This window comes from Saimiri boliviensis, chromosome 14, assembly GCF_048565385.1.
Source record: "Saimiri boliviensis isolate mSaiBol1 chromosome 14, mSaiBol1.pri, whole genome shotgun sequence".
In the NCBI taxonomy this organism is placed as follows: Eukaryota; Metazoa; Chordata; class Mammalia; order Primates; family Cebidae; genus Saimiri; species Saimiri boliviensis.
In genome coordinates, this window is record NC_133462.1 from 17055082 (window position 1) to 17082580 (window position 27499).

At 52.4% G+C, this 27499-nt stretch overlaps 1 protein-coding gene across 1 annotated transcript in view; it reads right to left on the minus strand.

Moving 5' to 3' along the window:
* Positions 1–5956: 5956 nt before the first annotated feature.
* Positions 5957–27499, minus strand: part of FCGBP (Fc gamma binding protein) — a 62726-nt gene continuing 41183 nt past the window's right edge. The window contains exons 16-28 of the mRNA XM_074386368.1: positions 26352–26946; positions 26034–26233; positions 24712–24853; positions 23487–23824; positions 21179–21752; positions 20168–20784; positions 18622–19165; positions 16126–16697; positions 14625–15198; positions 12773–12972; positions 9518–9901; positions 6249–6520; positions 5957–6124 (exon numbers count right to left, since the gene is read on the minus strand). Of these exons, the coding sequence (XP_074242469.1) occupies positions 6115–6124; positions 6249–6520; positions 9518–9901; positions 12773–12972; positions 14625–15198; positions 16126–16697; positions 18622–19165; positions 20168–20784; positions 21179–21752; positions 23487–23824; positions 24712–24853; positions 26034–26233; positions 26352–26946 (5022 nt within the window). The 3' untranslated portion in view covers positions 5957–6114. The remainder of the gene's footprint in view (positions 6125–6248; positions 6521–9517; positions 9902–12772; positions 12973–14624; positions 15199–16125; positions 16698–18621; positions 19166–20167; positions 20785–21178; positions 21753–23486; positions 23825–24711; positions 24854–26033; positions 26234–26351; positions 26947–27499) is intronic.

The following is a 27499-nucleotide window of genomic DNA, read 5'->3' on the forward strand; positions in this document are numbered from 1 at the left end:
CTAGCTAACTCCCAGAGTCCCCTGTGCACCCAAAAAAGCTTCCTCGACCCGTTTTCAGCCCCAAGAACAGTGATCGACTCTGGACTCCCATCATACAAACACTTGTGCACCTCGTGTGTACCAGACACTGTTCTAGGAGCTGGGAATACCGCTGTGTACGAGACATAAAAATCACTCTCGTCCGGGCGCGGTGGCTCACGCCTTTAATCCCAACTCGTCGGAGGGCCGAGGTGGACGGATCACAAGGTCAGGAGTTAGAAACCAGCCTGCCAACACGGTGAAACGCTGTCTACTAAAAATAGAAAAATTAGCTGGGTGTAAGCACGCCTGTAATCCCAGCTACTCAGGAGGTTAAGGCAGAATTGCTTGAACCTGGGAGGCGGAGGTTGCGGTGAGCTGAGATCACGCCACTTCACTCCAGCATGGGCGACAGAGCAAGACTCCGTCTGGAAGAAAAAAAAAAAATCCACTCTCCTGGAGCCTACCTTTTTAATGGGGGAGATAGACATCAAACATTCCGAATGTTAGATGGCAATAAATGCTTTGGAGAAAATAACAGCAGGGAAGGGGGATAGGGATTTTGGAGGGCAAGTGGTTTTTGTTTTTTTGGCATGGTGGTCAAGAAATGCATCCGATGACTTTTGAGCTAAAGAGCTGCAGGAAGTGAGGGGTGAGGCATGCACCTATCTAGGGGAAGAGAATTCCAGGCAGGGAAGATATCTGTAGATGCAGAGGTCCTGAGGAAGGAAAGATAGGAGAAGTTGGAGAGACAATGAGGAGGGTGGTTGGGGCAAAGTGAGCAAGGTAGAGAGTGAGAGGAGGTAAAGGCGGGTAGCTGACAAGGGCAGATTGTGCAGAGCTTTGTGGGACATAGTGAGAGGACTTTGGCAGTAAGATGGAACCATGGAAGGGTCCTAAGTAGAGAAGGAGTGTGATCTGACACAGGTCCCTCTGGCTGCACGTGACAAGCAGACCGCCGGTATGAGGGTGGAAGCAGGAAAACCAAGGACTGGCTGCTGCAATGAATCAGGACGGAGACAAGGCTGAACAAGATGAGAGTGAAGGCAGAGAGAGGCATCAGGGCTGAACAGATTCTGCATAAGAATTTTGGCAGGGGGCAGTGGCTCACTGCAATCTCCACCTCCCACGTTCCAGTGATTCTCCTGCCTCAGTCTCCCAAGTAGCTTAGATTACAGGCATGTGCCACCACACCCGGCTAACTTTGTATTTTTAGCAGAGATGAGGTTTCTCCATGTTTGTCAGGCTGGTCTTGAACTCCCAACCTCAGGTGATCCACCCACCTCGGCTCCCAAAGTGCTGGGATTACAGGTGTGAGCAACTGCGCCCATCCTGTACAACAATTTCTATTCCTTTGGGTATATACCCAACGATGGGTTTGCTGGGTGGAATGGTAATTCTATTTTAAGTTCTTTCAGAAATTACCAAACTGCTTTCCACAGTGGCTGAAGTATTTACACTCCCACTGTATAAGCATTCTCTTTTCTCTGAAACCTCACCAGCATCTGTTATTTTTTGACTTTTCAGTAATAGCCATTCTGACTGGTGTGAGACACCATCTGAGAGACATTGGAAGCATTAATATGTCCCTAATGATTAGTGATGTTGAGCATTTTTTCATATAACTACATAATTTTAGGTAATAGGGCATCTGTGGCCAGAGGTTCCTTCTTAGGCAGCTTACTTGACCTCTCTGAAGAACCTCTAGCTTTATTGTCATCCAATTTCCACACTCCTACTGGCGACATGACAGCTGACAATCACCATGACAATGACCAGAAGAGACCAAAAAAGGACAAAAAAGAAGTGGCTCTTTGTTTCCAAGAAAATCTCCATCCCTTCCCAAGAAAAAGCATAAATATTCCTCCCCTTGCTTTTAATGCTCAATACATTTATTAAGAGTATCATTTATCTGTAAACTCCCAGTTTTGAAGAGCTGAGAAGTTGATCTGCAAGCTACACTCCCCACTTCTCCAATGCCATTGGCAATTGTCCTCCTGGACTGCCTGAACCCAGGAGGCGGAGGTTACAGTGAGCTGAGATTTCACCATTGTACTCCAGCCTGGGTGACAAGAGGGAAACTCTGTCTCAAGAAATAATGAAGGAAAGAAAGGAAGGGAGGGAGGGAGAGCTGGAGGGAAGGAAGAGGATACGAGTAATTACATTTAGGGCTCACCCAGATAATCCAATCAAGGATAATCTCCCTGTCTCAAGACCCTTAATCACACCTGCAAAGACCACTTATCCACATAAGGCAATATTTGCAGGTTCAAGAGATTAGGATCTGATATCTTTGCAGAGGTGGGGGCATTTTTTAACCTACCACAAAATATCTCAAACTTAGCACATAGTAGGTGATTAAACACATTTATTTATTCATTGATTTGTTTTATTTTTATTTTGTAGAGATGAGGTCTCCCTGTGTTGCTCAGGCTGGTCTCAAACTCCTGGACTCAAGAAATCCTCCCACCTTGTCCTCCCAAAGTGCTAGGATTATGGTGTGAGTCATCACTCCTGGCAAAAACACATTTATTGAGTGAATGAAGGAATGTCCACAGCAAGGTCATAAGGGCTAGCATTGGGTACAGCTGTCAGCAAAAACTCAAATTTTTGTGAGGTTTTTTTTGTTGTTTTTTAGACAGAGTCTTGCTCACTCTGTCACCAGGCACCAGGGTGGAGTGCAGTGGCACAATCTCAGCTCACTGCAACCTCTACCTCCCTGGTTCAAGCAATTCTCCTGCCTCAGCCTCCCGAATAGCTGGAACTGTAGGTGCATGCAGCCGTGCCCAGCTAATTTTCTGCATTTTTTAGTAGAGATGGGATTTTACCATGTTGGCCTGGATTGACTCATCTCTTGACCCCCTGATCCACCCGCCTCAGCCTCCCAAAGTGCTGGGATTACAGGCGTGAACCACCGCGCCCGGCCCATTCCGTAGGTTTTAAGGCAATTTGTATTTCCTTTTCTATGAACAATTCCAATTGTTTGCCTGTTTTTCTATTGGAATGTTTTTTAGTCTTTATTTTTAGGGCCTCTTAATTCTTTTTCTCGAAAGGAAATCGATCCCAGGCAACGGTTGATAGCAAAATTCAATAGAAAACACTGGCTATGGTAGAGGACACATCTGGATTCAAATCTAGGCTCCATTATTTACAAACTGTTTGCCCTTGGGCAAGTTATTTAACTTCACTGATCTTATTTCTTTGTCTATTCCCATTTCACAGAGTAATTTTGAAGTTCAGAAATACTGTGCACAAAGAACCTTACATATTATATGCATTCAACATGTTTAGGTTTCTTTGAATTGCCTGTTTATATCCTCAACCCATTTTTTTTGTTTTGTTTTGAGATGGAGTCTTGCTCTGTTGTTGCCCAGGCTGAAGTGCAGTGGTGTGATCCTGGCTCACCGCAACCTCCGCCTCCCGAGGTTCAGGTGATTCTCCTGCCTCAGCCTCCAGAGTAGCTGGGATTACAGGTGTATACCACCCCACCTGGCTAATTTTTGTATTTTTTGGTAGAGATAAGGTTTCGCCATGTTGGGCAGACTGGTCTTGAACTCCCGACCTCAGGTAATCCGCCTGCCTCAGCCACCCAAAGTGCTGGGATTACAGGTGTGAGCCACCACATCTGGCCAACCCATTTTTTTCTAATTGGGTTCTTGTCTTTCTTATTAAAGGATCTGTTTGCATATTGTGGATATTAATCCTTTGTTAGGTTTGTTGTAAAGCTTTCCTGCAAGTTTGTGTTTTTGGTTATTTATTTTTCATCTAATATGTACTGAGCACCTACTCTGTGGCAGAGACTGTGCTAGGAACTGCAAATAAAGTAGTGAATGAAGCAGATACAGTCTCTGCCCTTAAGCTATTTCTAATTGAACAGAAATTCAAACAAAAGTAATTACAAAGTGTGACAAAGGCTAAGAAGGAATTTAGCAAAAGGGTGGGACAGAAGGGGATCCACTTTTGGTGGGGTGATCATGAAAGGCCTAAGTTAATTGACATTGAAGATGGCATTGAAGGATGAGAAAAAGCCAATCATGTCATGAGTGGAGGGACAAGCATATTACAAAGGACCGAAGTTGCAAAACTTGGCACATTCAGTAAATTGAAAGATCACATTCCCAAATCATAATTGGCAAGGAGCATAGTGATGGGAGATGAGTCAGAAGAGGTTGACAGGGCCTCATAGGACAAGATTAAGGAATTTGATTTTATTATAAGAGAAATGGAGAAATGTATAATTATATTTTATGTATACACACACACACACACATATATATATATAATCATTACTATTTTTTTTAAGTGACAGGATCTTGCTCTGTTGCCCAAGCTGGAGTGCATGGTGCAATCACAGTTCACGGCAACCTCAAACTCCTGGACTGAAGCAATCATCCCACCTCAGCCTCCCCAGTAGCTGGAACTACAGACATGCACCACCACACCTAGCTAATTTTTAAATTTTTTGTAGAGACAGAATCTCGCTACGTTGCCCAAGCTGGTCTTGAACTCCTGGCCCCAAGCAACCTATTTATATTTTAAGGAATAGTCTCATGGCAGCTGTGACAATGGATTGCAGAAAGGAAAGATCAGACATTAGGCTACCGTGTTATTGATAGAAGTTAGGATAATGGCTTGTACCACGTGGTGACAGTGAGCATAAGAAGAAGGCAGATTTCTGGTGTGTTTTTTTGCTTGTTTGTTTTTGTGGTGTTTTTTGTTTTTGTTTGTTTTGAGACAGAATCTTACTCTGTCACCCAGGCTGGAGTGCAGTGGCATGATCTCAGCTCACTACAACCTCCGCCCCCGAGGCTCAAGTGATTCTCCTGCCTCAGCCTTCTGAGTAACTGTGATTACAGGTGCTCGCCACCACGCCTGGCTAATTTTTGTATCGTTAGTAGAAACAGGATTTTACCATGTCGGCCAGGCTGGTCTTGAACTCCTGACCTCGTGATCCAACCACCTGGGCTTCCCAAAATGCTGGGATTACAGGAGTGAGCCACCGAGCCTGGCCTTGGGTATGTTTTGAAACAGTTCAAAATGATTTGTTAAGGAACTGAGTGGATGGCAAGGGAAAGGAATAAATCAAGAATAATTCCCCATTTTCTTTCTTCTCAACTTACTGGGTGCTGGTCGTGCTATTTAAGGAGGTAGGGAAGACCATCATGGGAAGGGAACAGATTTGAAAAGGAACCAAGATTTCAGTTTTTCACTTGTTGATTGCATTAACACATTAAATCTTCACTCCAACTCTGTAAGTACTATCATTAACTCTGCTTTAAAGATGAGACAACTGATCCAGAGAGAAATTAAGTAGCTTGCTAGGGTTATAAATGATAAAGCCAGAATCTATTGCTCTCTCTCTCCGTTTTCCACTCCTTCCCTCCATCCAATCATTTATCTTCTCTTTTTATTGAGACAGACTCTCACTCTGTTGCCCAGGCTTGAGTGCAGTGGCACGATCATGGCTCACTGCAGCCTTGACCCCTCAGACTCAAGTTATCCTCTCACATCGGTCTCCCAAGTAGCTGGGACTACAGGCACGTACCACCACACCCTGCTAATTTCTGTATTTTTTCTAAAGATGGGGTCTCACTATGTTGCCCAGGCTGGCCTCAAACCCCTGGGCTCAAGCAATCCTCCTGCCCCAGCCTCCAAAAGTGCTGGGGTTACAAGCGTGAGCCACTGCACCTAGCCATTTAAATCCTCATCCATCCATTCATTCTTCTAATCAGCCATCACCTCATCTTAGTTCCCCACACAGCGTTTTCTCAATTCACCCATCCATCTCTTCACCCACTCATGCAATCATCCAGCCATCCTCCCCAATAAATATTCACCACTTGCCAGCTTCCTCAGGCATCTGATACCTGCTGTGCAGGAGGAAAGTCAGGGCTGAGAAGCTTTGAGAAGGCATGAGACAGACACACTGGCATGCAGCTCGGCTTAAGGTATTTATTCAGTGCTCTCACATTTGGCCTCTGCAACCCAGAAAAGGGGTAGAGCAGGGTAGGAGCACATGATGCATCCTTCAGACGCTGCAACCTCCAGGAGGATCAGGTCATCTTCGGGAAGTCTTCATTCCCCGTGGATGACTGATCAGTCGTAACTGCAAGAGACAGATACTTAGCACCTCTGCCTGCAGACTAACCACCCACCCTGACTGCCCTCATCCCATCAGCATCCAGGTGCCTCTGCCCCAAGAAGCCTGGTTTCCACACTACATCCCTCACCATGGGGAGAAGTCCTGCGCTCTCCATTTCTCCACCGCTGGCTTCTGCTGGGAGTTATGCCCATCATTGGTCTGGTCCCCGTCAAAGTTTCCACAGGCCCCACACAGTTTCCCAGCATGGTCATCGCTGACCATCACAGCCAGCTTCCCATCAGCTCCTAGCCACACCTGGACCCCTGCCTTCTGGTGGACTAGCAGGGAGCCATCAGGTGTACGACTCACAGACACAGATGCTAACTTCTCGGCTGGGAGATCCACTCGGAGACCATTCACCTGGTGGAGGGCGGGCAGCAAACACAGAGGTGAGGCCACAGCCATAGAAAAGCTGGGTGTTACCAGGATGGAGAGACCCCAGACAAGATAAGTTCGAGGAGCTAAATCAGTGAGATGAAGACCTGGATGTTGGCACTATTTGGAGCAATGGATACATGAGAAGATAACTGGACAACTGAATAGATGGATAAAAGGACAGAGAGTGGAGGGATGGAGAGATGGACCCACGGACCTATACAACCCCCCAAAGGCTGTCAAACAAGCCCCAGGGTCATCCTGTATGGTTCTAGTTTTCTTTTTCTTTTCTTTTTCTTTTTTTTTTTTTTTTTTTGTAGAGGGCTCTCACTCTGTCACCCAGGCTGGAGTACAGTGGCGCAATCTCGGCTCACTGCAACCTCCGCCTCCCAGGTTCAAGCAGTTCTCTGCCTCAGCCTCCTGAGTAGCTGGGATTACAGGCACCCACCACCACACCCAGCTAATTTTTGTATTTTTAGTAGAGATGGGGTTTCACCATCTTGGCCAGGCTGGTCTTGAACTCCTGACCACATGATCTGCCCGTCTCAGCCTCCCAAAGTGCTGGGATTACAGACCAGAGCCACCACGCTTGGCCTTTCTTTTCTTTCTTTTTTTTTTTTTTAAGATAGGGTTTTGCTGTGTCATCCTAGCTGGAGTGCAGTGGCGCAATCACAGCTCACTGCAGCCCTGACCTCCTAGGCTCAATCAATCCTCCCACCTCAGCTTTCTGAATAGCTGATACTACAGGACTACAGGTATGCACGACCACCACACCCAGCTCATTTTTCTATTTTTTTCTGTAAAGATGGGGTCTCTCACTATGTTGCTAGGCTGGTCTTGAACTTCTGGACTCAGGTGATCTGCCTACCTCAGCCTGGTTCTAGTTTGCAAAATAAAACAAACTTTGAGCACATCCTGCAAGTTGCTGGTTCCCTAACCAAAGCAACGTTATCCTTTATTTTTGCAATGCTGATGTCTGAAGATAAGTAATGACTTCAGCAAATACAATAATCATCTGAGAAATTACTTTTTCTTCATCATGGGCTGCAGAGCCAGTACCTTTGTGAGTTTTTTTCCTTTAAATAACTGTTGTCTATGTTAGTTGGTGAATTAACCCTTCTAAAGTTAGACTCCCTAGAGAAACTTCCTTGAAAGAGTTCTCTCTCTATCTTTTTTTCTTTTTTTTTTTTTTTATAAGTGCTTTGTTTGTTTGTTTTAAGACAGAGTCTTGCTCTGCCACCCAGGCTGGAGTGCAATAGTGTGATCTCAGCTCACTGCAACCTCCACCTCCCGGGTTCAAGCAATTCACCTGCCTCAGCCTTCTGAGTAACTGGGACTACAGGCATGTGCCATCATGCTTGGCTACTTTTTGTATTTTTAGTAGAGACAGGGTTTCGCCATGTTGGCCATGCTGGTCTCTAACTCCTGACTTCAAGTGAGCTGCCTGCTTTGGCCTTCTAAAGTACTGGGATTAACAGGCGTGAGCCACCATGCCCGGCCCTCTAAATGCTTTTGTAACTGAGTTTTCCTCTGCCAGATGATTGGAGAGATCGGTAGATAGATCTGAAATGACAGATGGGTGGATGGGTGGGTGAATGGATGGAAAGATGGATGGATGGATGGATGGATGGATGGATGGAAGAAAGAAAGAAAAAAAAAGAAGACAAGAAGGAAGGAAATAGGAAAAAGGGAAAGGGGGTAGAATAGATGCTGGAAGAAGGGAGGAGAAAAAGGAGGATGGGCGTAGTGAAGGATAGATGAAGACTAGCGGTTGGAAAGTCTCAGTAGGGTAATGTATAACTGAGTCTGAGCCATCTGTTATCCAGCACATGGCCTGGCACAAAAGGAGCAAGGCTAAGTTTCTTCACAAAACCGTCTAGGTGCCATGCCCTGATCTGGGTACTGGTGACCAAGATGGACAGGATCCCTGCCTACCTGAGGCTTATAGTCCAGTGATGAACAAAGATGCTGAACATCTTCTGGGAGTTTCCTTCTAGGAGTCTGGAACTTTGGTAGGTGGATACCAAAATTTCAAAACCCCAGGCACTGAGACGCTAATGAACTTCCCTGGTAGACAACATTTCATGTTTCATCACAACTTATTGCTGGAGGAATTAAGCACATCCTGTGTGACTCTACCGAGAAAGGACTCTCAGAAGCTTGCACCTGATTTCCCCTGAACTTTGCATGATGCACCTTTTCTGTTTGTTGATTTCACTTCGTATCTTTTCCCTATGACACATCTTAGCCCTAAGTACAACTATATGCTGAGTCCCATGAGTCCCAGTGAATCACTGAACCTGGGGGTGGTTATGGGAAACCCTGACACATGATGTGACCCCTGCCCCCAGCCTTGATCAATCACAGAACTTCTTCCCTGAAGTCACAGTGATTGGCTCCAGGGGTGGGCATGTGACCCAAACTAGCCCAGTGAGATATAATCCTGGGTCTTTTGTTGAACCATTTTCTGCTAAGCTGGTGGGGTGTAGGCCTGCGCAGCTGGTGGGGTGTCTTTATCCCTGCAAGTGGAAAGCCTGCTTGATAATAAGCTGATTTGGCAAATAGCAAGTCTCAAAGAGACAGAAGTACAAATTTCTGATAATATTGCCAGGGCACCTAGATCCAGCCATTCCCGAGGCTCCATCCTTGGATTTTCTAGTTACACAGACCAATAAATTCAATTTTGCTTATGGCAGCTTGAATTTGGTTTTAAGTCACTTGCAGTCAATAGAGTCTCAAATTCATACTAAGGTCAAAACTATTAAGTTACTTGAGTATGTTTTTGCTCCTCAAGAACTCAGCCAGAACAGAGGGACTAAGTTTGAAATACTGAGATAAAAACCAATCCAGAGACCAAACTGCAGAGACATGGATAAAGAAAACAGATTGCAAGACAGAAAGGAAGCCAGGAATGTGGGGACACTATAATCAGAAGAGCAAAAGCCCAGGGGAGACATTCCCAGCCCCTACTCACAAACTTACCCACACGCCCTTGTTCGGCGTCACTGTCACCATCCCATCCTGGAAGAAGATGTGGGCCTGGCCCACAGCCTCCGCTTTGCCATGGCAGGCCTGGACATCAGCAACCACACGGTACCAGGGGATGGTCTTCTCTAGTCCTGGGCAGCGGGAAGAGAGCTCATAGACACCCGGAGAGGTGATGGCACCACGAGCACCATCAAAGGTGGTGAGGTTGGCACCCACGGACAGGAAACAGAGGCCACGGGGAGCCCAGCAGTCCCGGGCTTCAGCCTGGACCTCACACACACGGCCTGGTGGGCAGCCAGCTGCCTGGCATGTCAGGCCAGAGCTTGGAGAACATGAACAGCGCTCGCTGCAGTCTGAGGTCAGCAGGGAGGAGTTCACCTGTGCACAGAAAGGGGCCAGGTTATGGCGGTGTGATGGATCGCAAAAATGGCCACACTCCTTGAACCCTCTGTTGTTATGCGGAGTGATTTTACAGACTCCCATTAAGAAATAAGAGTTTATTTCTCCCTCCCTATGAATCGAGGTTGGCCATAAGACTATATTAGTTCAATGACACAAAGAAGAAGCAATGCTGTCCCAGGTTTAAGCCTAGACCTCAAGACACCTTACAGCTTATCTTTCTCTCTCTCTCTCACAGAGATACATGGAACCTCACCCAGCCACCATGACAACAAGCCTGGGCTAGCTCCCTAGAAGATGAGTGACCCCACGGAACACAGATAACTCTTCCAGCTCAGGCCACCCTAGACCAGATAGCCTTCAGCTGACCCACCAGGTGACTACAGATATTATATATGAGGAAGCCCAGGGGATAGCAGAAGAAACGCCCAGCCAAGCCCAGCCTAAACTGCAGTCACAAATTCCAAACTAAATGAATAATTGTTGTTTTAACCCACCACATTTTGGAGTGATCTGTAACCTAGCAAAAGCTAACTGATACAGGTAAGAAATGAAGAAATGTGACTAACAACATAAATGCCATCTCTACACTGATGATTCCCACATCTCTAGGCCAGACCTGTCCCTTGAATGCCAAACTCACAAATCCAGGAAGATTTCTGGCATAGGCAGAGGGGTCAGGGCAGAGATGGGGAAGCATAGGGAGCTGTAGGGGTTTAAAGGAGGCACCTAACCCAGCCTAGGGGATCATGGATGGCTTCTAGCAGGCAGTGAGACCTGAAGAAAAGAGCAAACTTTGGCTCCATGTGCAACCAATGCGAGTTAGCATAGTGTGCTAACGGGTAGCCTGGGGCTGACTTCTCTATGTCACAGTTTCTTCATCTGTAAAATGGGGGAAATAGCCATAGTATCTATTGCATAGGATTTCCGTGATTATTAAATGAATTAACATCCATAACATGGCTGGGAGAGGCGGCTCATCCCTGTAATTCCAACACTTTAGGAGGCCAAGCCAGGAGGATCACTTGAGCCCAGGTGTTTGAGACTAGCCTGGGTAACACAGCGAGACCACATATCTACAAAAAAAAAAAATTAAATAATCAGCCAGGCATGACAGTGTGAGCCTGTGGTCCCAGCTACTCAGGAAGCTGAGGGAGATCATATGAGCCCAGGAATTCAAGGCTGCAGTGAGCCACGATCACACCACTGCACTCCCACCGGGGAGGCAGCATGCAATCCTATCTCAATCACCAAATAAATAAAAATAAAATAGCATGCATAACAAACATGGTGCACGGTAAGAGCGCAAAAATCATTAACAAGAATAAATCAATTCTGCAATTCAATTCACATTATTAAACAAGTATTAGGTGGGCCACCTATTCGCACTGTTGTAAACTGCTATTTCTTTTTACCAAGTGTGATGAACATGCAGGGCAAGGCCTAGTGCTCAGTGGCTATCTTTCCTGCATAACTGAGTGTAATCCTCAGCCACCCAGGCCACTAAGACGGGTGACTAGCCCCATTTTACAGGTGAAGAAAATGACGTTCAAGGAGGGCCCAGATGATGCCCCCACTCCACGATATCCAGTCCTAATCCCTGTAATGAGTAAATGTTACTTTATATGGGAAAAGGCTGCAGATGAGATGGCATTAAGAACCATTTTTTTTTTTAAGAGACAGGGTCTCGCTATGTTGCCCAGGCTGGAGTGCAGTGGCTATTCACAGGCGCAATCCCACTACTGATCAGCACGGGAGTTTTGACCTGCTCCATTTCCGACCTGGGCCGGTTCACCCCTCCTTAGGCAACCTTGTGGTCCCCCACTCCCGGGAGGTCACCATATTGGTGCCAAACTTAGTGATGCATAGTGCACTACAGCCCAGAACTCCTGGGCTCAAGCGATCCTCCAGCCTCAGCCTCCCAAGTAGTCGGGACTACAGGCACATGCCACCTCACCTGGTGGAATTAGGGATCTTAAGATGGAAAATTTCTCCTGGATTATCTGAGTGGGCCTTAAATGCAATCATGTGTATCTTCATAAGAGGGAAGCAGAGGGAGATGTTACGACACATGTGGAAGAAGAGGCAGAAGTTGGAGTGATATGGCCAGAACCGAGGAAAACCTGCAACAACCAGCAACTGGAAAAGGCAACGAACAGATTTTCCCCTAGATTTCTTTTTTCCTTTTTTCTTTAGAGAGAAGGTCTTGCTCTATAACTCAATCAAGACAGTTGCAGATAGGGCAAAAAAGAAAAGAGAGAAGGGCTTGCTCTGTCACCTAGGCTGGAGTGCAGCATCGTGATTATAGCTCACTGCAGCCTCCAACTCCTGGGTTCATGCAATGGTCCCACCTCAGCCTCTTGAGTAGCTGGGACTATAGGTGTGCACCACCATGCCCAGCTAATTTTTTTTTTTTTTTAATGTAGAGATGGGATCTCAGTATGTTGCCCAAGCTGGGTTTGAATTCCTGGGCTCAAGGGATCCTTCCACCTCGGCCTCCCAAAGGGCTGGGACTGCAAGTGTGAGCCACTGGGCATGGCATCCTCTAGATTTCTCTGGAGGGAGTGCCACCTTGCCAACACCTTGATGTCAGCCAGCGATCGAGGTTCTGACTTCTGGATTTCAGAACTGTGGGAGAATGAATTTCTCCTGCTTCAGCTGCCAAGTCTGCGGTCATTGGTTACAGAGGCTGCAGGAAACTAATAGGGAGAGGTTGCCTGCATCAAGTCACACCGCTGGGAGATGGCGGTGCCTCCTCTGTCCCCAGCCTTGAAGAGGTCAGCACAGAAGCAGCTCTGGGTCTCTCTCAAGCTCTTCTACCCTCTCTGCTCTGCCCAATACCCTACTCACCGGCAAGTATCGGCCATTATGGGTACAGCCACAATCTTGGATAGGGATGCAGACACCCTGGGAAAGCAGGTAGCGGTCGTCACACTCACAGCCCTCAAAGCAGCGGGTGGTGCAGCCCGTGAGGCCGGAGAGAGCGGCACAGGAGCCCTGGCAGGTGCGTGTGCAGATGGAGTAGTGGCTGTGGGCGGGGCACTGGAGCGCTGCAGAGAGAGGCGGCAGGGCGCAATCATACCTCCAAAGGGTCCTGGATAACCAATGGGGCCCACTGCACACCCAGCCCTGTTTTAGGTGGCGCTGAGGACACAAGTATTGAGAACAGCCTCAACCCCAGTCCTACAGATCTCATGTCCAGTGGGACAGACAGGAACAGCCCAAACTGAACATGCTGCATCAGGGAGTGTAGACAGAGGGGCCAGGACCAGGACTGGGGGGACAGGCAGAGGGGTCAGGACCAGGATAGGGGGGATAGGCAGAGGGGCCAGGATCAGGATGCGAGGGGGACAAGCAGAGGGGCCAGGACCAGGATGGGGGGACAGGCAGAGGGCTCAGGGCCAAGGTCAGGGGGCACAGGCAGAAGGGTCAGGACCAGGATGGGGGGGACAGGCAGAGGGGTCAGGGCCAAGGTCAGGGGGCACAGGCATAAGGGTCAAGACCAGGATTGGGGGGACAGGCAGAGGGACCAGGACCAGGATAGGGGGGACAGGCAGAGGGGTCAGGACCAGGATGGGAGGGATAGGCAGAGGGGCCAGGACCAGGATGAGGGGGGACAGGCAGAGGGGTCAGGGCCAAGGTCAGGGGGCACAGACAGAAGGGTCAGGGCCAGGATGTGGGGGGCACAAACAGAGGGGTCAGGCCTGGGGTGGGGGGCACAGGCAGAGGGACCAGGGCTGGTATGAGGGGCACAGGCGGAGGGGGTCAGGGTTGGGACAGGGGCTGTACGAACCCAAGGGAAATAGCCATGGTAAGTCCCTGGTCTCTGGCTAAGTAATTGGTGGATGGTGTGGCTGTTCTGTGATGCCCACCAGGGTTGGGCTGGGGGTGAAATGCTGATTTCATTTAGGAACACGGCAGGTGAGAGGGACTCTAAGGTCACCCAGGAAAAGGTGTCCTGGATACCCTAACAATGACCACAGACTTGGTAGCTTAAACAGGAGAAATTCATTCTCCCACAGTTCTGAAGGCCAGAAGTCAGAAATCAGGATAACTGGGCCGACAGTCAGGAGAGAGTTCAGGGCTTGAGACAGACAGACCAGGTCCACAGTCAACACCGAGAACAAATCTGAGGCCACAGGCGTGGACGATGGCCCTGGGTACAGGTCCTGCCCAGAGGAGACCTGGCTCTGACCTGGGGCCAGAGGGGCCATTGCTTTGTCCTGAGAGTCTCAGGGAATGTCCCTGCCCTGGGAATTTGAATGAGAGGTACAGCCCTAGTTTGCGGGGGGTTGGGGGGGTGGTCTAAGAGGCTGCAGCCTTGTCTTGGGGGGATCTGAGGGAATATGGTCTTGTCAGGGGGTAGAGGAGGGTCTGGGTGAGCCACAGACCTCCCAGCCCACTCAGCTCTCCCTTTCAGGTCGCTGCAGAGAGCCCGGGGTAGAGCCCTAGGGACGAAGTGAATTTGAGGTTTGAGGAGAGTGGGCCGGAAAGGAGGCTGAGAAGGAACAGTCAGAGGGCAGCAGGGGAGCTAGCGAACTATGCCGTGGGAGAAGGAGGTGTGTGGGCGTGAGGTGGGAGTGGGTGGGGAGGGAGAGCTTTCATAGGGAGAAACTACTCCTAACATGCAGACAGAAGGAATGGGCCAGGAGGGACCCCTACACCTGGTCTAGAGTCCTCTGAGGAACCCAGGGACACTCACGGCAGAAGCTGTCTGTCCTCCAGGGCTTCACGGCCACGCCGGCTGCCTGACAGGCCGCCGTATAGGCTGCCAGGCTGCGGCACAGGAAGGCTTTGTCACCCTTTTGGGCGCACAGGTCATACACGCATTGGCGGAAGTACTCAGACGGACTCAGCACGGCCTGGCAGGTGGCAAAGGGGCCCTGGGGGTCCCGCAGCTGCCCACAGGCCTTGTTGCTCTCATAGGGTGCGGTCTCTTCTGCCGAGCACACGGGGCAGCCTTGGGGCCCGCAGCCCTCGCCACAACCCTGGGAGGAGCCAGGCGCCCGCCAGGCAGCCCCGAAGGTCTCCACGCTGGACGCTGCTGCGCCACTGGGCAGGACAAAGTCGTCACTCCAGTTGCCATTGAAGTTCCCACAGAGGCCACAGAGCCGTCCACGGAAGGGGCTGGGGATGGACATGAGAATGTGGGCATCGCCATCAAAGAGAAGCCGCAGCCCCTTGGTCGTCTGCAGAACCATGTTTCGGCCCTCGGCGGTCACCCGCACGCGGCCCACAGCCACAGGCAGGGCCACAGCCTCGCCGTCCACAGTGACCTGTGTGGAAGGGGCAGGCAGGTCAGGAACCCACAGGACCACAGGCAACGCTGTCCTGTCACACCCCCAGGGCAGAGCTGTGACTCCCTCAGTCCCATTAAGGTCAGGTCATGTTCTTTTAAACTTCTTGGGGACCAGGCCTCACACCTGCAATCCCAGCATGTTGGGAGGCCCAGGCAGGTGGAGTACTTGAGCCCAGGAGTTCAAGACCAGCCTGGCCAACACAGCAAGACCTCATCTCTACCAACAATACAAAATTAGCTAGGCTACCTGAATTGAACCTTAGAAAGACTGGAAAAAATTAAAAATAGAAAAAAAAAAAAGGCATGGGGACTGATGTGGGAGGATCGCTTGTACCCAGCAGACCGAGCCTGCAGTGAGAGGTGATCGTGCCACTACACTCCAGCCTGGGTGACAGGACTACACCCTATCACAAAGCAAAACAAGGCTCCCTGGGGGCTGGATGTGGTAGCTCACACCTATAATCCTAGTGCTTTGGGAGGCCGAGGCATGTGGGTCACGAAGTCAGGAGTTCAAGACCAGCCTGGTCAACATGGTGAAACCTGGTCTCTACTAATAATACAAAAAATTAGCCAGGCATGGTGGCAGGTGCCTGTTAATCCCAGCTACTTGGAAGGCTGAGGCAGGAGAATCGCTTGAACCTGGGAGGCAGAGGTTGCAGTGAGCCAAGACCATGCCACAGCACTCCAGCCTGGGCAACAGAGCAAGACTCTATCTCAAAAAATTTAAAAAAAAAAATCTCCCTGGGTGAGACTATTCACCATACCTTCCAGGGTAGGGCTCAGAGCTTCCAGGCTGGAGGAATATTCCTCTCATACATACAGGGTGGGGTCACGTCTCCCTCAGAACCCCTTAGGGGGCACTGCATTGCCTTCAGACCCCGAGGGCAGGACCATAGCCACTCACCTGCGGCCCCCGAGCTAGGCTCACAGCCTGGCCGGCCACAGTAACCAGCAGGCGTTCGGGGTCTCCAGCCGCATTCTTCTCGAGCACGATGGAAAAGTCCTCATCTCCAGGCTTCGGGTGGCAGACTTGGGCCAAGATATAGGAGCAGGAGCCATGCAGGTCATAGACACGGCCATCGAGGGTGATGTAGTGGATGCCCCCGCTGGCCAGGCAGCGGCCACAGCCCGTGGCATGGCAGGCCTGGACACCATCCTCTAACCGGCACTCCTCATAGGGCCCGCAGGCCGAGCCCTCCCGGCAGGTGACATGACCAGATGGCCCACACTCACAGCGCCGCTCACACTCAGGGCCCGGGTAGAAGGCCTGGCCCAGCGGGTAGTAGCGGCCATCGTGGAGGCAGCCACACTGGCCCACGGGTACGCAGCTGTCACCGCTGAGCACGAAGCCGGCATCGCAGACACAGCCTTCACGGCAGGCCGACTCGCAGCCCTCGGGTGCCGAGAGGCTCGGGCAGCTCACGGGGCAGGAGTCACCGCAGAGCTCGTAGTGGCTGTGCGCAGGGCACTGGAAGGCTGTGGGGACAAGGTGGGCATGAGCCAGGTAGGTGTTCCAGTCGGGGTCTGGGGAGGCCCTGAGTGGGAAAACTGCTCGGGTCAGCTTGGGCGTCTCTGGGTATCTACATGCGATCCAGGACATGTCACTGGGGGATTCAGCATGAGACCTGGAATGGGAGGGGACATGCCCAGGTCTCTCTGACCAGCTTGTGTGTTAACCTGACCAAATATTTCTAAAGGATCAAATGACTCTGTTTGGCTGATTTTCTTTTCTTTTTTTTTTTTTTTTTGAGACAGGGTCTCACTCTACCTCACCCAGGCTGGTGTGCAGAGGTGTAGTCACGGCTCACTGCAGCCTCCACTGCCTGGGCTCAAGTGATCCTCTTGCCTCAGCCTCCCAAGTAGCTGAGACTGCAGATGCCAGCCTCCACATCAAGCTAATTTATTACTATTTTTTGTAGAGATAGGGTCTCACTATGTAACCTAGGCTGTAACCCAGGGTGAAATGGATCACTCATACTGATCAGGATATTCAAGATCAGAACAGAGGTCTCAGGGTGTGAAAGTGACTGGGGTGTGGGGCCACACATATCTCACAGTAAAACTCTGCCTGAGGGCGCACAGCTGTGGGTATCTGAACTGGAGCATCTCCCAGAGTCCCTCTGACATGGTCTGTCTCAGGGTGTGCCTGAGTGAAGTTGGCAGGATACATGTGACCAGGAGACCTGCCTGAAGGGAACCACCTAGGACTAACTGTGCATCTGTGTGGATCTGCCCGGGGCTATGCCAGGGTCCCGATTCTCAGTGTATGTGATCAGTTAGCCTCAGTGTAAAATCTAAGCAGATACCACTGAAGGTATTTGACTAATTCTATGTGACTAGGTGCATTTTGGTGTGTGAAACAGACCAGGGGCTTCTGACCAGCTGTAATTTACTAGGTCTTCCTAATCAGGGGTACTCTGCTGTGTGACATCATCAGGGTCAGCCATTCCAATCTACATGCCTTGGATATCTGAGAGCATGGATCACCAATCTAAAGTGTCCTGGACCCGGGGTTTCTGATTAGGTCTTCCTCCCTCCCTCCCTCTCTTCCTTCCTCTCTTCCTTCCTTTGTTCCTTCCTTCCTTATTTCCTTTTTTCCTTCCTTTCCCTCCCTACCCAAGAACATGAATCACAAATCCCCAAGAGTGTCATGGGTCCAGGGTTTCTGACTAGATCTTTCTCTCTCTCTCTTCTTTCTCTCTTTCTTTGATTCCCTCCTTCCTCCCTCCCTTTCTTTCTTTCTTTTTTTTTTCTTTAAGATGGGGTTTCACCATGTTGGTCAGGCTGGAATTGAACTCCCGACCTCAGGTGATCTGCCCACTTTGGCCTCCAAAGTGCTTGGATTACAGGCGTGACCCACCACGCCCGGCCTCTTTCATTGCTTTTCTTTCGATTTTCTTGACATAGAGTCCCACTCTGTCGCTCAGGCTGGCGTACATTGGTGCGATGTCGGCTCACTGCAACCTCCATCTCCCAATTTCAAGTGATTCTCTTGCTTCAGCCTCCCGAGTAGCTGGGATTACAGGAGCACCAACACACCTGGCTAATTTTTGTATTTTTAATAGAGACTAGCTTTGAACATGTTGGCCAGGCTGGTCTCAAACCCTTGACCTCAGGTGATCTGCCTGCCTCGGCCTCACAAAGTGCTGGGATAACAGGCATGAGCCATGGTCCCTGGACTATGACTAGCTTGTTTCTCACGGATTTCCTCCTTCTGCAGTTCCTGACCTGGTACATTTCAGTGTGTGGGTGCCAAGGTGTTTCCTGACAGGACACACCTAGCTCAGAGGAAGGAAGGTAGCCCCTGAGCGCATGGAGGAGGAAAGGGCTGCTGTCTTAGAGTCTTGGGAAGGGGAGGGAGAGACCCTGCTACGTGGACCACGCATGGATCGGTACTCACGACAGAAGTCGGGCCGCCTCCACTCGTCGAGCTGGGCCCCAGCCGCCTGACAGGCTGCCACGTAGGCGGCCACTGCAGGACAGAGGCCCCCAGGATGGCCCTGAGCTTGGCAGGCGTCCAGCAAGCAGCCCTGGAAGTATTGCGCGGGCGGCACGAGGCCGTGGCAGGGCGCCAGCGGGCCGTCGGTGGCGGAGATCACGCCGCAGGCGTCCGGGCCGCCGAAGGCCTCCTGCTGCTCCGGCGTGCAAGGCTGCGGGCAAGGCCCTGACACACATTCCCCGCAGCCCGGGGCGCCGCCCACCTGCCACCCGGCCGGGTTCCCGCCCACCGCCTTCAGGTCGTCTGCGGGGTTCTGGTTGTAGTTCCCGCACAGGCCACAGAGGGAGCCCGCGTACGCCGCCGGCACGCGCAGGCGCACGAAGCTGTTCCCGTCGAAAGCCAGCGAGAGCCCTGAGGTCGCGGTCACCACCACGTCGGCGCCGCTCAGGTGTGCCTGCAGGAGCGAGTCCAGCTGGAAGGGCAGCGCCACGAACTCGCCGTCCACCTGCGGGCGGGGATTGGGGGGTGCGATGAGCGCAGCGAACACACGTTTGAATCCTGGACCCACCACGTACTAGCTGTGGGACCCTGAGCTCGTCACCTTCCCTCTTAAAATAATAAGCAGCATCTTTAGGCCGGGCCTGGTGGCACAGCCTGCAATCCCAGCACTTTGGGAGGCCGACTTGGGAGGATCCCTTGAGGTCAGAAGTGGGGACCGGCCTGGGAAACCTAGTGAGACCCCCAACTCTACAAAAAAAATTAACAATTAGCCAGCGTAGTGGCGTTTGCCATTAGTCCTGCCCAGGCACTCCGGAGGCCAAGGCCAAAGCGAGGATCATTTGAGCCCAGAAGTTCCAGGCTGCAGTGAGCCTTGATCCTGTCATTGCACTCCAGCCTGGATGACAGAGTAAAGCTAAGAAAATCAGAAAGGAAGAAAAGCGCCTGCGTGATGGATCATGGTGTAATGCCAGCACGTTGGGAGGCCAAGGCAGGTGGATTACGAGGTCAAGATTTCGAGACCAGTCTGGCAAAAATGGTGAAACCCCGTCTCTACTAAAAATACAAAAAATTAGCCGGGCTTGGTGGCACGTGCCTGGAATCCCAGCTACTCCAAAGGGGAGGCAGGACAATTGCTTGAACCTGGGAGGCAGAGGTTGCAGTGAGCCAGGGAGATTGCGCCATTGCACGCCTGCCTGGACGGCAGGGTAAGACTCCATCGCAAAAAATTAAACAAACAAAAAAAAGCCTCTGTAGGCACATGTGACTGACTCCTCATGCTTCTCTAAAACAGGGACTTTTCTTAGACCATTTTACAGAGGAATACACTAGGCTCAGAGAGGAGGAAGCCACTGTGCCAGGCGATCTGGCTCCTTGGCCTATACTCTGGACTCTTCCGTCATGCCCCCGCCAAGCTGTGAAAGGTGCTCAGGGGAATGGGGAACCCCTTACCATCTCAGGCAGCCGCAGAGCTGGCACCTGCTCCTGCCTGGCCCACAGCCCTCCTCACCTGTAACTGCCGGGGCCAGCGGGCACTCAGTGTCAGGCTGTGGTTGCAGATGTGCAGGGTGACGCTGCGGGTGTAGCTGACAGCCTGGCTGCCCCGGTGCTCGTTGGCTACAGTGACAGTGAAGTTCTCAGCCCCCGTGGGTAGTGCGTGGCAGGGTGCACTCAGCAGGTACTCGCACGTGCCTTGGAAATCGAATCGGTGCCCATCCAGAGTGACGTAATGGGGGTCACCCCAGGCCTGGCACTCAGCTGTGCTGACCGGCTGGCAGCCGTGCTGGCCTGAAGGCAGGAGGGCACACGCTTCACCCAGCCCGCAGCTGGCAGGAGTGCAGACCAGGGAGCCGCCCCCAGGTCCGCAGCGGCACCTCTCAGAGCAGGTGCCGTCAGCCCAAAACTCAGTGCCCGCCTCGTGGTAGGTGCCATTGGCCCAGCAGCCGCAGCCGTTGCTTAGGGGAACACAGCGGTCGGCACTTAGCACGAACCCTGCGTTGCACTGGCAGCCCTCCACACAGGGGCCCTGGCATACGGCTGGGGTGGTGGGGGGCGCAGGGGATGGGCAGCTGGCCGGGCAGGGTGGGCCACAGAACTCGTAGTGGCTGTTTTCTGGGCAGGTGATCTCTGTGGGCAGATGAAGGAGCAGGAAGAAGAGAAACAGAGAGAAGGGCGTTAGGGGTCCCAGGACACAGTGGAGGAGACAGAGAGAGACACAAGGGAGCAGACACAGAAAGGGCAGACAGAGCAGGAGACACAGAGAGACAGAGAAGGACACAGAAAGGAATGAGAGAAAGAGAGAGACCAGGAGACCCAAGCAGAAACTGAGGGAGACACAGAGAGAGAGAATGAGAGACAGACAGAGACAAGCAAAGACAGGCACAGAGACAAGCACCGAGAGACAGAGACAAACGGAGAGAGACGCAAACACAGAGACTCAGAAGGACCAGGGTGAAAGCAAACCAGCTCCCCCAGAGACAGGACCCCGCCCCCATCCCCCCCTCTGCTCCCCAGCACTCACCACAGCCAACCTGTGCCCGCCAGTCTTCAATGACAATCCCAGCGGCCTGGCAGGCGGCCGCATAGGAGGCCAGCGCCTGGCAGAGAATGTCGTGGGCCCCGCCGCCCATGCAGACGTCCAGAACGCAGCCCTTGAAGAAGCTCTCAGGTGGCACATGAGCGTGGCATGTGGTAAAGGGGCCCCCTGTGCCAGGGGCCAGGGGTCCGCAGAAGCCGGGGCCCTCGTACTGCTCCAGCTTGTCCTGGGGGCACGTTGGGCAGGACCCCTGACATTCGTCCCAACACAGTGGGTCCCAGCCTGGGGCTCGCCAGCTGCCGCCCCAGACGGGTATGGAGGGAGCCAGGGTGCCATTGGGGAAGACCTGGTCGTTGTTGGGGTTGCGGTCCATGTTACCGCAGAGCCCGCACACCGCGCCATGATAGCTGCTGGGCAGCGTCACATCTACCCGCCAGTTCCAGTCATAGCTGACTTGCAGCCCAAAGTCGGTCACCAGCAATGCCTTGGATGCACCGTGGGTCACCGAAATGCGCCCGTCAGCCACGGAGACGGGCAACGCTGTCAGCACGTCATTCACCTGCGGGGAGCAGGGAAGGAGGCCAATGGGTCACTCCAGGTGGGGAGGCCCCAGCTCTGGCCCCCTGCCTCCCTCTCTCTCATCCTACCAGGGGCTGGGAGAGGCCAGTCTTCCTCCGACAGGTGGATTGTCACCTGACACAGTGTGCACGTCTGTTCTAGCCCAGGGCTTGGGGAATGAAACCTCGCTTGACTTTTTCTAGATCTTCTCCCCTGATGTCTGTCTTCCTCCCCTGTCTCTGTCTCTCTGTGTCTCTCGCCCTCTCTCTTCACCTAAGCCTGTATCTCTGGGTCTTCTGTCCCTCTCTCTGTCTGTTTCTCTGTTCCTGTCTGTTTCTCCCTTCTCTTCCCTGCCTCTGTAACTCTCTGTGTGTGTTACTCACTCACCATCATTTACCCAGTGCTGACTCTGTTCCGCCCCTCACTCTCTCCCAGGGCTGCCATTAAGCTACATCACCAGTTCCCTGGGCAGAAAGCATAGCCCGTCTTTCTCCCCCAATCTCCCTATATTACTCAGTTTTTTTTTTTTTTTTCTTTTTTGAGACAGAGTCTTGCTCTGTCACGCAGGCTGGAGTGCAGTGTGGCAGTCTCGGCTCTTGCAACCTCTGCCTCCTGGGTGCAAGTGATTCTCCTGCCTCAGCTTCCCGAGTAGCTGGGCTAATTTTTGTATTTTCACCTTGTCTCACCACACTGGGCTAATTTTTGTATTTTTAGTAGAGACAGGGTTTCACCCTGTTGGCCAGGCTGGTCTGGAACTCCTGACCTCAGGTGACACACCCACCTCAGCCTCCCAGAGTGCTGGGATTACAGATGTGAGCCACCGTGCCCAGCCCTATTTCTGTGTATTTCTCTCTGAGTCCTGGTCTCCGGGCCTCAACTGTTCCCTCACTGACCCTCAAACAAGTGTTCTCCCGGGCTAGATCCCTGAGGATCTCCCTGTGTTTCTCTTCATGTCCTGGTCTCTGGGCTGCTCCCTTGTTCCCTTGCAGGCACTCAAAGGAGTGTTCTCCTGCGCTACACCCTGAGCTCAGCACGTGAGTTGCACCACCTTACTGTGGGGTGAGCCCTCCTATGATGCCCACTTTACAGATGAGGAAACTGATGCCTCCCAAGTGAACTGCCCAACATCACATAGCTCTGAAGAAGGAGAGGCTGGATTCAAACCCAGGTCTACTAAAAAGCTAGATGCTCAGGTCCTGAGTGAAAGCCCTTAGCAAGCGGCCAGGCTTGTTTAATTCCCAGTCACAGGAGGATATTTTTCCTGCAATGATTGGTGTTCTTACTGACACTTGGTTTCAGGCCCAGGCCCTTTGATGACAAAGAGCCCTGAGCTTGGCCGGGCGCGGTGGCTCAAGCCTGTAATCCCAGCACTTTGGGAGGCCGAGGCGGGTGGATCACGAGGTCGAAAGATCGAGACCATCCTGGTCAACATGGTGAAACCCCGTCTCTACTAAAAATACAATAAAACTAGCTGGGCATGGTGGCGCGTGCCTGTAATCCCGGATACTTAGGAGGCTGAGGCAGGAGAATTGCCTGAGACCAGGAGGCGGAGGTTGCGGTGAGCCGAGATCGTGCCATTGCACTCCAGCCTGGGTAACAAGAGCGAAACTCCGTCTCAAAAAAAAAAAAAAAAAAAAAAAAAAAAAAAAAAAAAGAGCCCTGAGCTCCTAACTGTGGTGGTCGGGATCCCTCCTGCCCTCTCGGAGACCTCAGGGAAGCGTCCTGCCACACGTACCCGGACTTTGCCGATCTCGCCCTTGTGGATAGAGACATTGGTGCCCAGCGCAGCCACGGTGACGAGTCTCACGTAGGACACAGCAGGGTTGCCCCGGTTCTCGTTCTTGGTGGTGACGGTGAAGGGTGTCAGGCCCTGGGTGCTGACCCCCGGGCAGCCAGCTGCTGCCAGCACGTAGTTACAGGTGCCCTGGAAGTCGAACTGGCGGCCGTCGAAGGAGTGGTAGTGTGGGTCGCCCCACAGCCAGCACGTGGCCTCGTAGTTGGGCATGCACACGCCCTGGCCGCCCTGCTCCTTGCATGTCTCCTGTGGCCGGCATGTCACACCGTGGCACGGGTCTGGGGACAGAAGAGGGCGACCCTGAAAGGCTGTCCATTGTAAAGGACAGCTGCTCCCTCCACATCTACCCCGCACTGTGCCAGGGATCTGAGGGTTACCGCAGGCAAAACCAGACTCCGGAGTCCTCATGTGTATACAGGTCCTATAGTTGGCTGTTTGGTTTGGTTTGGTTTGGTTTTAGATGCAGTCTCACTCTTGTTGCCCATGCTGGAGTGCAGTGGCACATTCTCGGCTTAGTGCAACTTCCGCCTCCCGGGCTCAAGTGATTCTCCCACCTCAGCCTCCCAAGTAGTGGGGATTACAGGCATGCACCACCACGCCCGGCTAACTTTTTATTTTTAGTAGAGACGGGATTTCTCCATGTTGGTCAGGCTGGTCTCAAACTCCCAATCTCAGGTGATTCGCCCACTTGGTCCTCCCAAAGTGCCGGGATTATAGGCATGAGCCACTGTGCCCAGCCCTGTTCTGGTATTCTAAAGTCTTATAGGAGTCTCGCCTCTTCACTTGGTAGTCTATGGCTGCTTTCCTGCCACAGTGGCGGAGTAAGTAGCTGTGACCAAGACCACACAGCCTGCTAGCTTAAACGTTTACTATGTAGCCCTTAAGCACCTGTCCTTGCCTTATACCAAGGGTCTCTGAAATGCACCCTAAGAAACCTGCCTCTCAGGGTCCCCACAGCCTGGATTCCCCCTATAGGTCTCTGCCTCCCAGAGTAGGTGGCCCTGGCCCTGTGAAACGCGGCACAGGGGTCACCAGGTCTGTGACCTCAGTCCTTAGTCCTGAACACCCCCCGCCGTGAATGTCCCAATCACGCCACCCTCTGCCTCAGAGTCCCCGTATTTCATCCCTGATCGCCACCGCCCCAATCTTAGCCCAAGCGCTGCACCTTTGGTGACACAGCTCAGGATGCCTCCGGAGGGCTGGCACAGCTGGCCCGGCTTGCAGCTGTGTTCCTGGCACACCATGCCTTTACCCACGTGGCAGGTGCACTGCTGCCGACAGTTGTCAATGAGGACTGTCTGCTCCGGCTGTGGGGAGAGAGCGCACGGCCATCAGGCACAGCATGGGTGGGAGCCCACTCTCACATTTCTGGCCTTCTGGGCACAGAGGGGTTTGGCGACATCACAGACAAGGAGCAGCTCTGAGAAGGACGGCTCCTTATGTGTGAAACTGAAGCACAGTTTCACAGAACAACTGTGATGGGGCCGTCATTCATTCATTCATTTGTTCATTCACTTTGATTCATTTAGTCATTCATTCCAAAATATCCACCGAATGTCTGCTGTAGGAGAAATGGTGTGACATAGTAACTCAGAGCAGATCGCCTGGGCTTGAAGGCTGTTTCTGCTGTTTCCAAACTGTGTGACTCTGGGCAAATGACTTCACCACTTTACCACTGCCACGTGGAGAGTGGACCAGAGCGAGCAAAGGTAGGAGCTGGGAGGGACCCAGGTGGAAGAGGACAGGTTGGACCAAGGTAGGGCCATGGGGAGAGGGAAAGGGGTCGATGGAAGAGACACTGAAGAGGGCAAGTAGACCAGACACGGGGGCTCAGGCCTGTAATCCCAGCATGTTGGGAGGCCAAGGCGGGAGGATCTCTTGAAGTCAGGACTTTGAGACCAGCCAGGCCAACATGGCAAAACCCCGTCTCTACCAATAATACAAAAAGTTAGTCAGGTGTGGTGGCACGCAGCAGTAGTCTCAGCTACTCGAAAGGCTGAAGCCGAAGAATTGTGAGAACCCGGAGGCGGAGGTTGCACTCCAGCCTGGGCGACACAGTGAGACTATGTCTTAAAAAATAAAGAAATAAGTAAAAGACGCCGAGTGAGCCAGGCAGGGTAGTTCATGCCCGTAATCCCAGCACTTTGGGAGGCCAAGACGGGAGGATGGCTTGAGGCCTGGAGTTCAAGACCAGCCTGAGCAACATAGTGAGATGCCCCCCATTTCTGCCTCAACAAAAAAATTAAAAATTCGCTGGGCATGGTGGTTAGTCCCAGATACTGGCAAGTGAAGTGGAAGGATTGCCTGAGCCAAGGAATTTGGCGTTGCAGTGAGCCATGATGGTACCACTGCTCTCCAGCCTGGGTGACAGACTGAGACCCTGCCTCTAAAAGAAATACGTAAGCACCCAGGTAGACAGGCTGTGGGGCTGATGGGCAGTGGGAGGGGTGAGGCCCCATGTTCTGGCCCCAGTGACAAGGTTCCTACCTCGTAGTAGACACCATTGTGGTAGCAGCCGCATTGCCCGATGGGCACACAGGCTTGGCCGTTGTAGAGGAAGCCGGAGTCGCACTGACAGCCCTCGGCACATCTGTCCGGGCACTGCGGAGGGGCGCTGAGAGCGGAGCAGCCCAGGGAGCAGGTGTCCGCGCAGAGCTCGTAGTGACTGTTCGAGGGGCACTTCATGGCTGTAAGGAGGGGGTGCCGATCAGAGCGCTGGGGAGGGAGGGGCTGCAAGGCCCAGGGTCTACCCCTTCTGTGCCTCAACCTCTCCCCTCCCTGCCCCTCCGTCTCTCCCTCACTCACGACAGAAAGTTTCTGTCCTCCAGGGCTCCACGTGGCCTCCAGCCGCCTGGCAAGCACTCACATAGGCATGGATGTTGCTGCAGAGAATGCTCAGGTTCCCACCACCCAGGCACAGATCAAAGACACAGTCTTGCAAGGGACCCTGGGGATCCACCAGCTTGTGGCAGGAGGCCAGCGGCCCTGTGGGGCTGGTGAGGAGCCCACAGAACTCCTTCTTCTGATACTTGTCCTCCAGCTCGGGAGGACACCGGCCGTCAGGGTTGCAGCCCTCGCTCCCCGGCTGGCAGGTGGGCGGCGGCACGCAGGGAGAACCAGGCACGGCCTCCTCCCAGGAGTTGCCGAACTCCTTGGCGTCGCCTGCCTGCGAGCCATCGGGCTTCCTCAGGTCATCCTTGGGGTCGCCGTTGTAGTCCCCGCACAGGCCACACATCTGCTGGTAGTAGTTTCCGGGGACGGTGACCCGCACGTAGTACACAAGGTCGTAGACCACACGCAGGCCGAAGTGGGTCTCAATCACGACGTCGGAACCATGCTGGTAGACACGGATCTGGCCATTGGCCAGCTCCACGGGCAGCTTCATGTCCACGCCGTTCACCTGGGAGAGGCAGGCCGCGCTTCAGAAAGGACACTGTGAGTGGGGGTCCGACTCTAGTTCAAGCCCATGCCTGAGGCAGAGGACCAGCACTTTCGGAGGCTCAGCCCGGCAGATCACTTGACATAAGGAGTTTGAGACCAGCCTGGCCAACAAGGCAAAATCCCGTCCCTACTAAAAATGCAAACATTTGCTGGGCGTAGTGTTGCACACTTGTAATTCCAGCTATTCTGGAGGCAGAGGCAGGAGAATCACTTGAACCCACTCTGGCCTGGATGACAGAGCATGACTCTGTCTAAATTGAAAAAAAAAAGTCACACCTGTCTAGTGCACCCCATTAAATCAGCAATTTATCAGCACTGTCACCAATACTGCTGCTAGAACAACAGCGGCGTGTCTGTGCTTCAGTGGGACCTCAGGGGAAACCCCTCCATTGTAACTGAGATGCCAGTCTCCATGTGAGACCACATCTTCTCAGTAATAAAGCACTGCAGGGCAGCACGAGATTCAAGCTCTACCTTTGCTGGGTGACTGTGGGCCAGTGATGGACCATCAC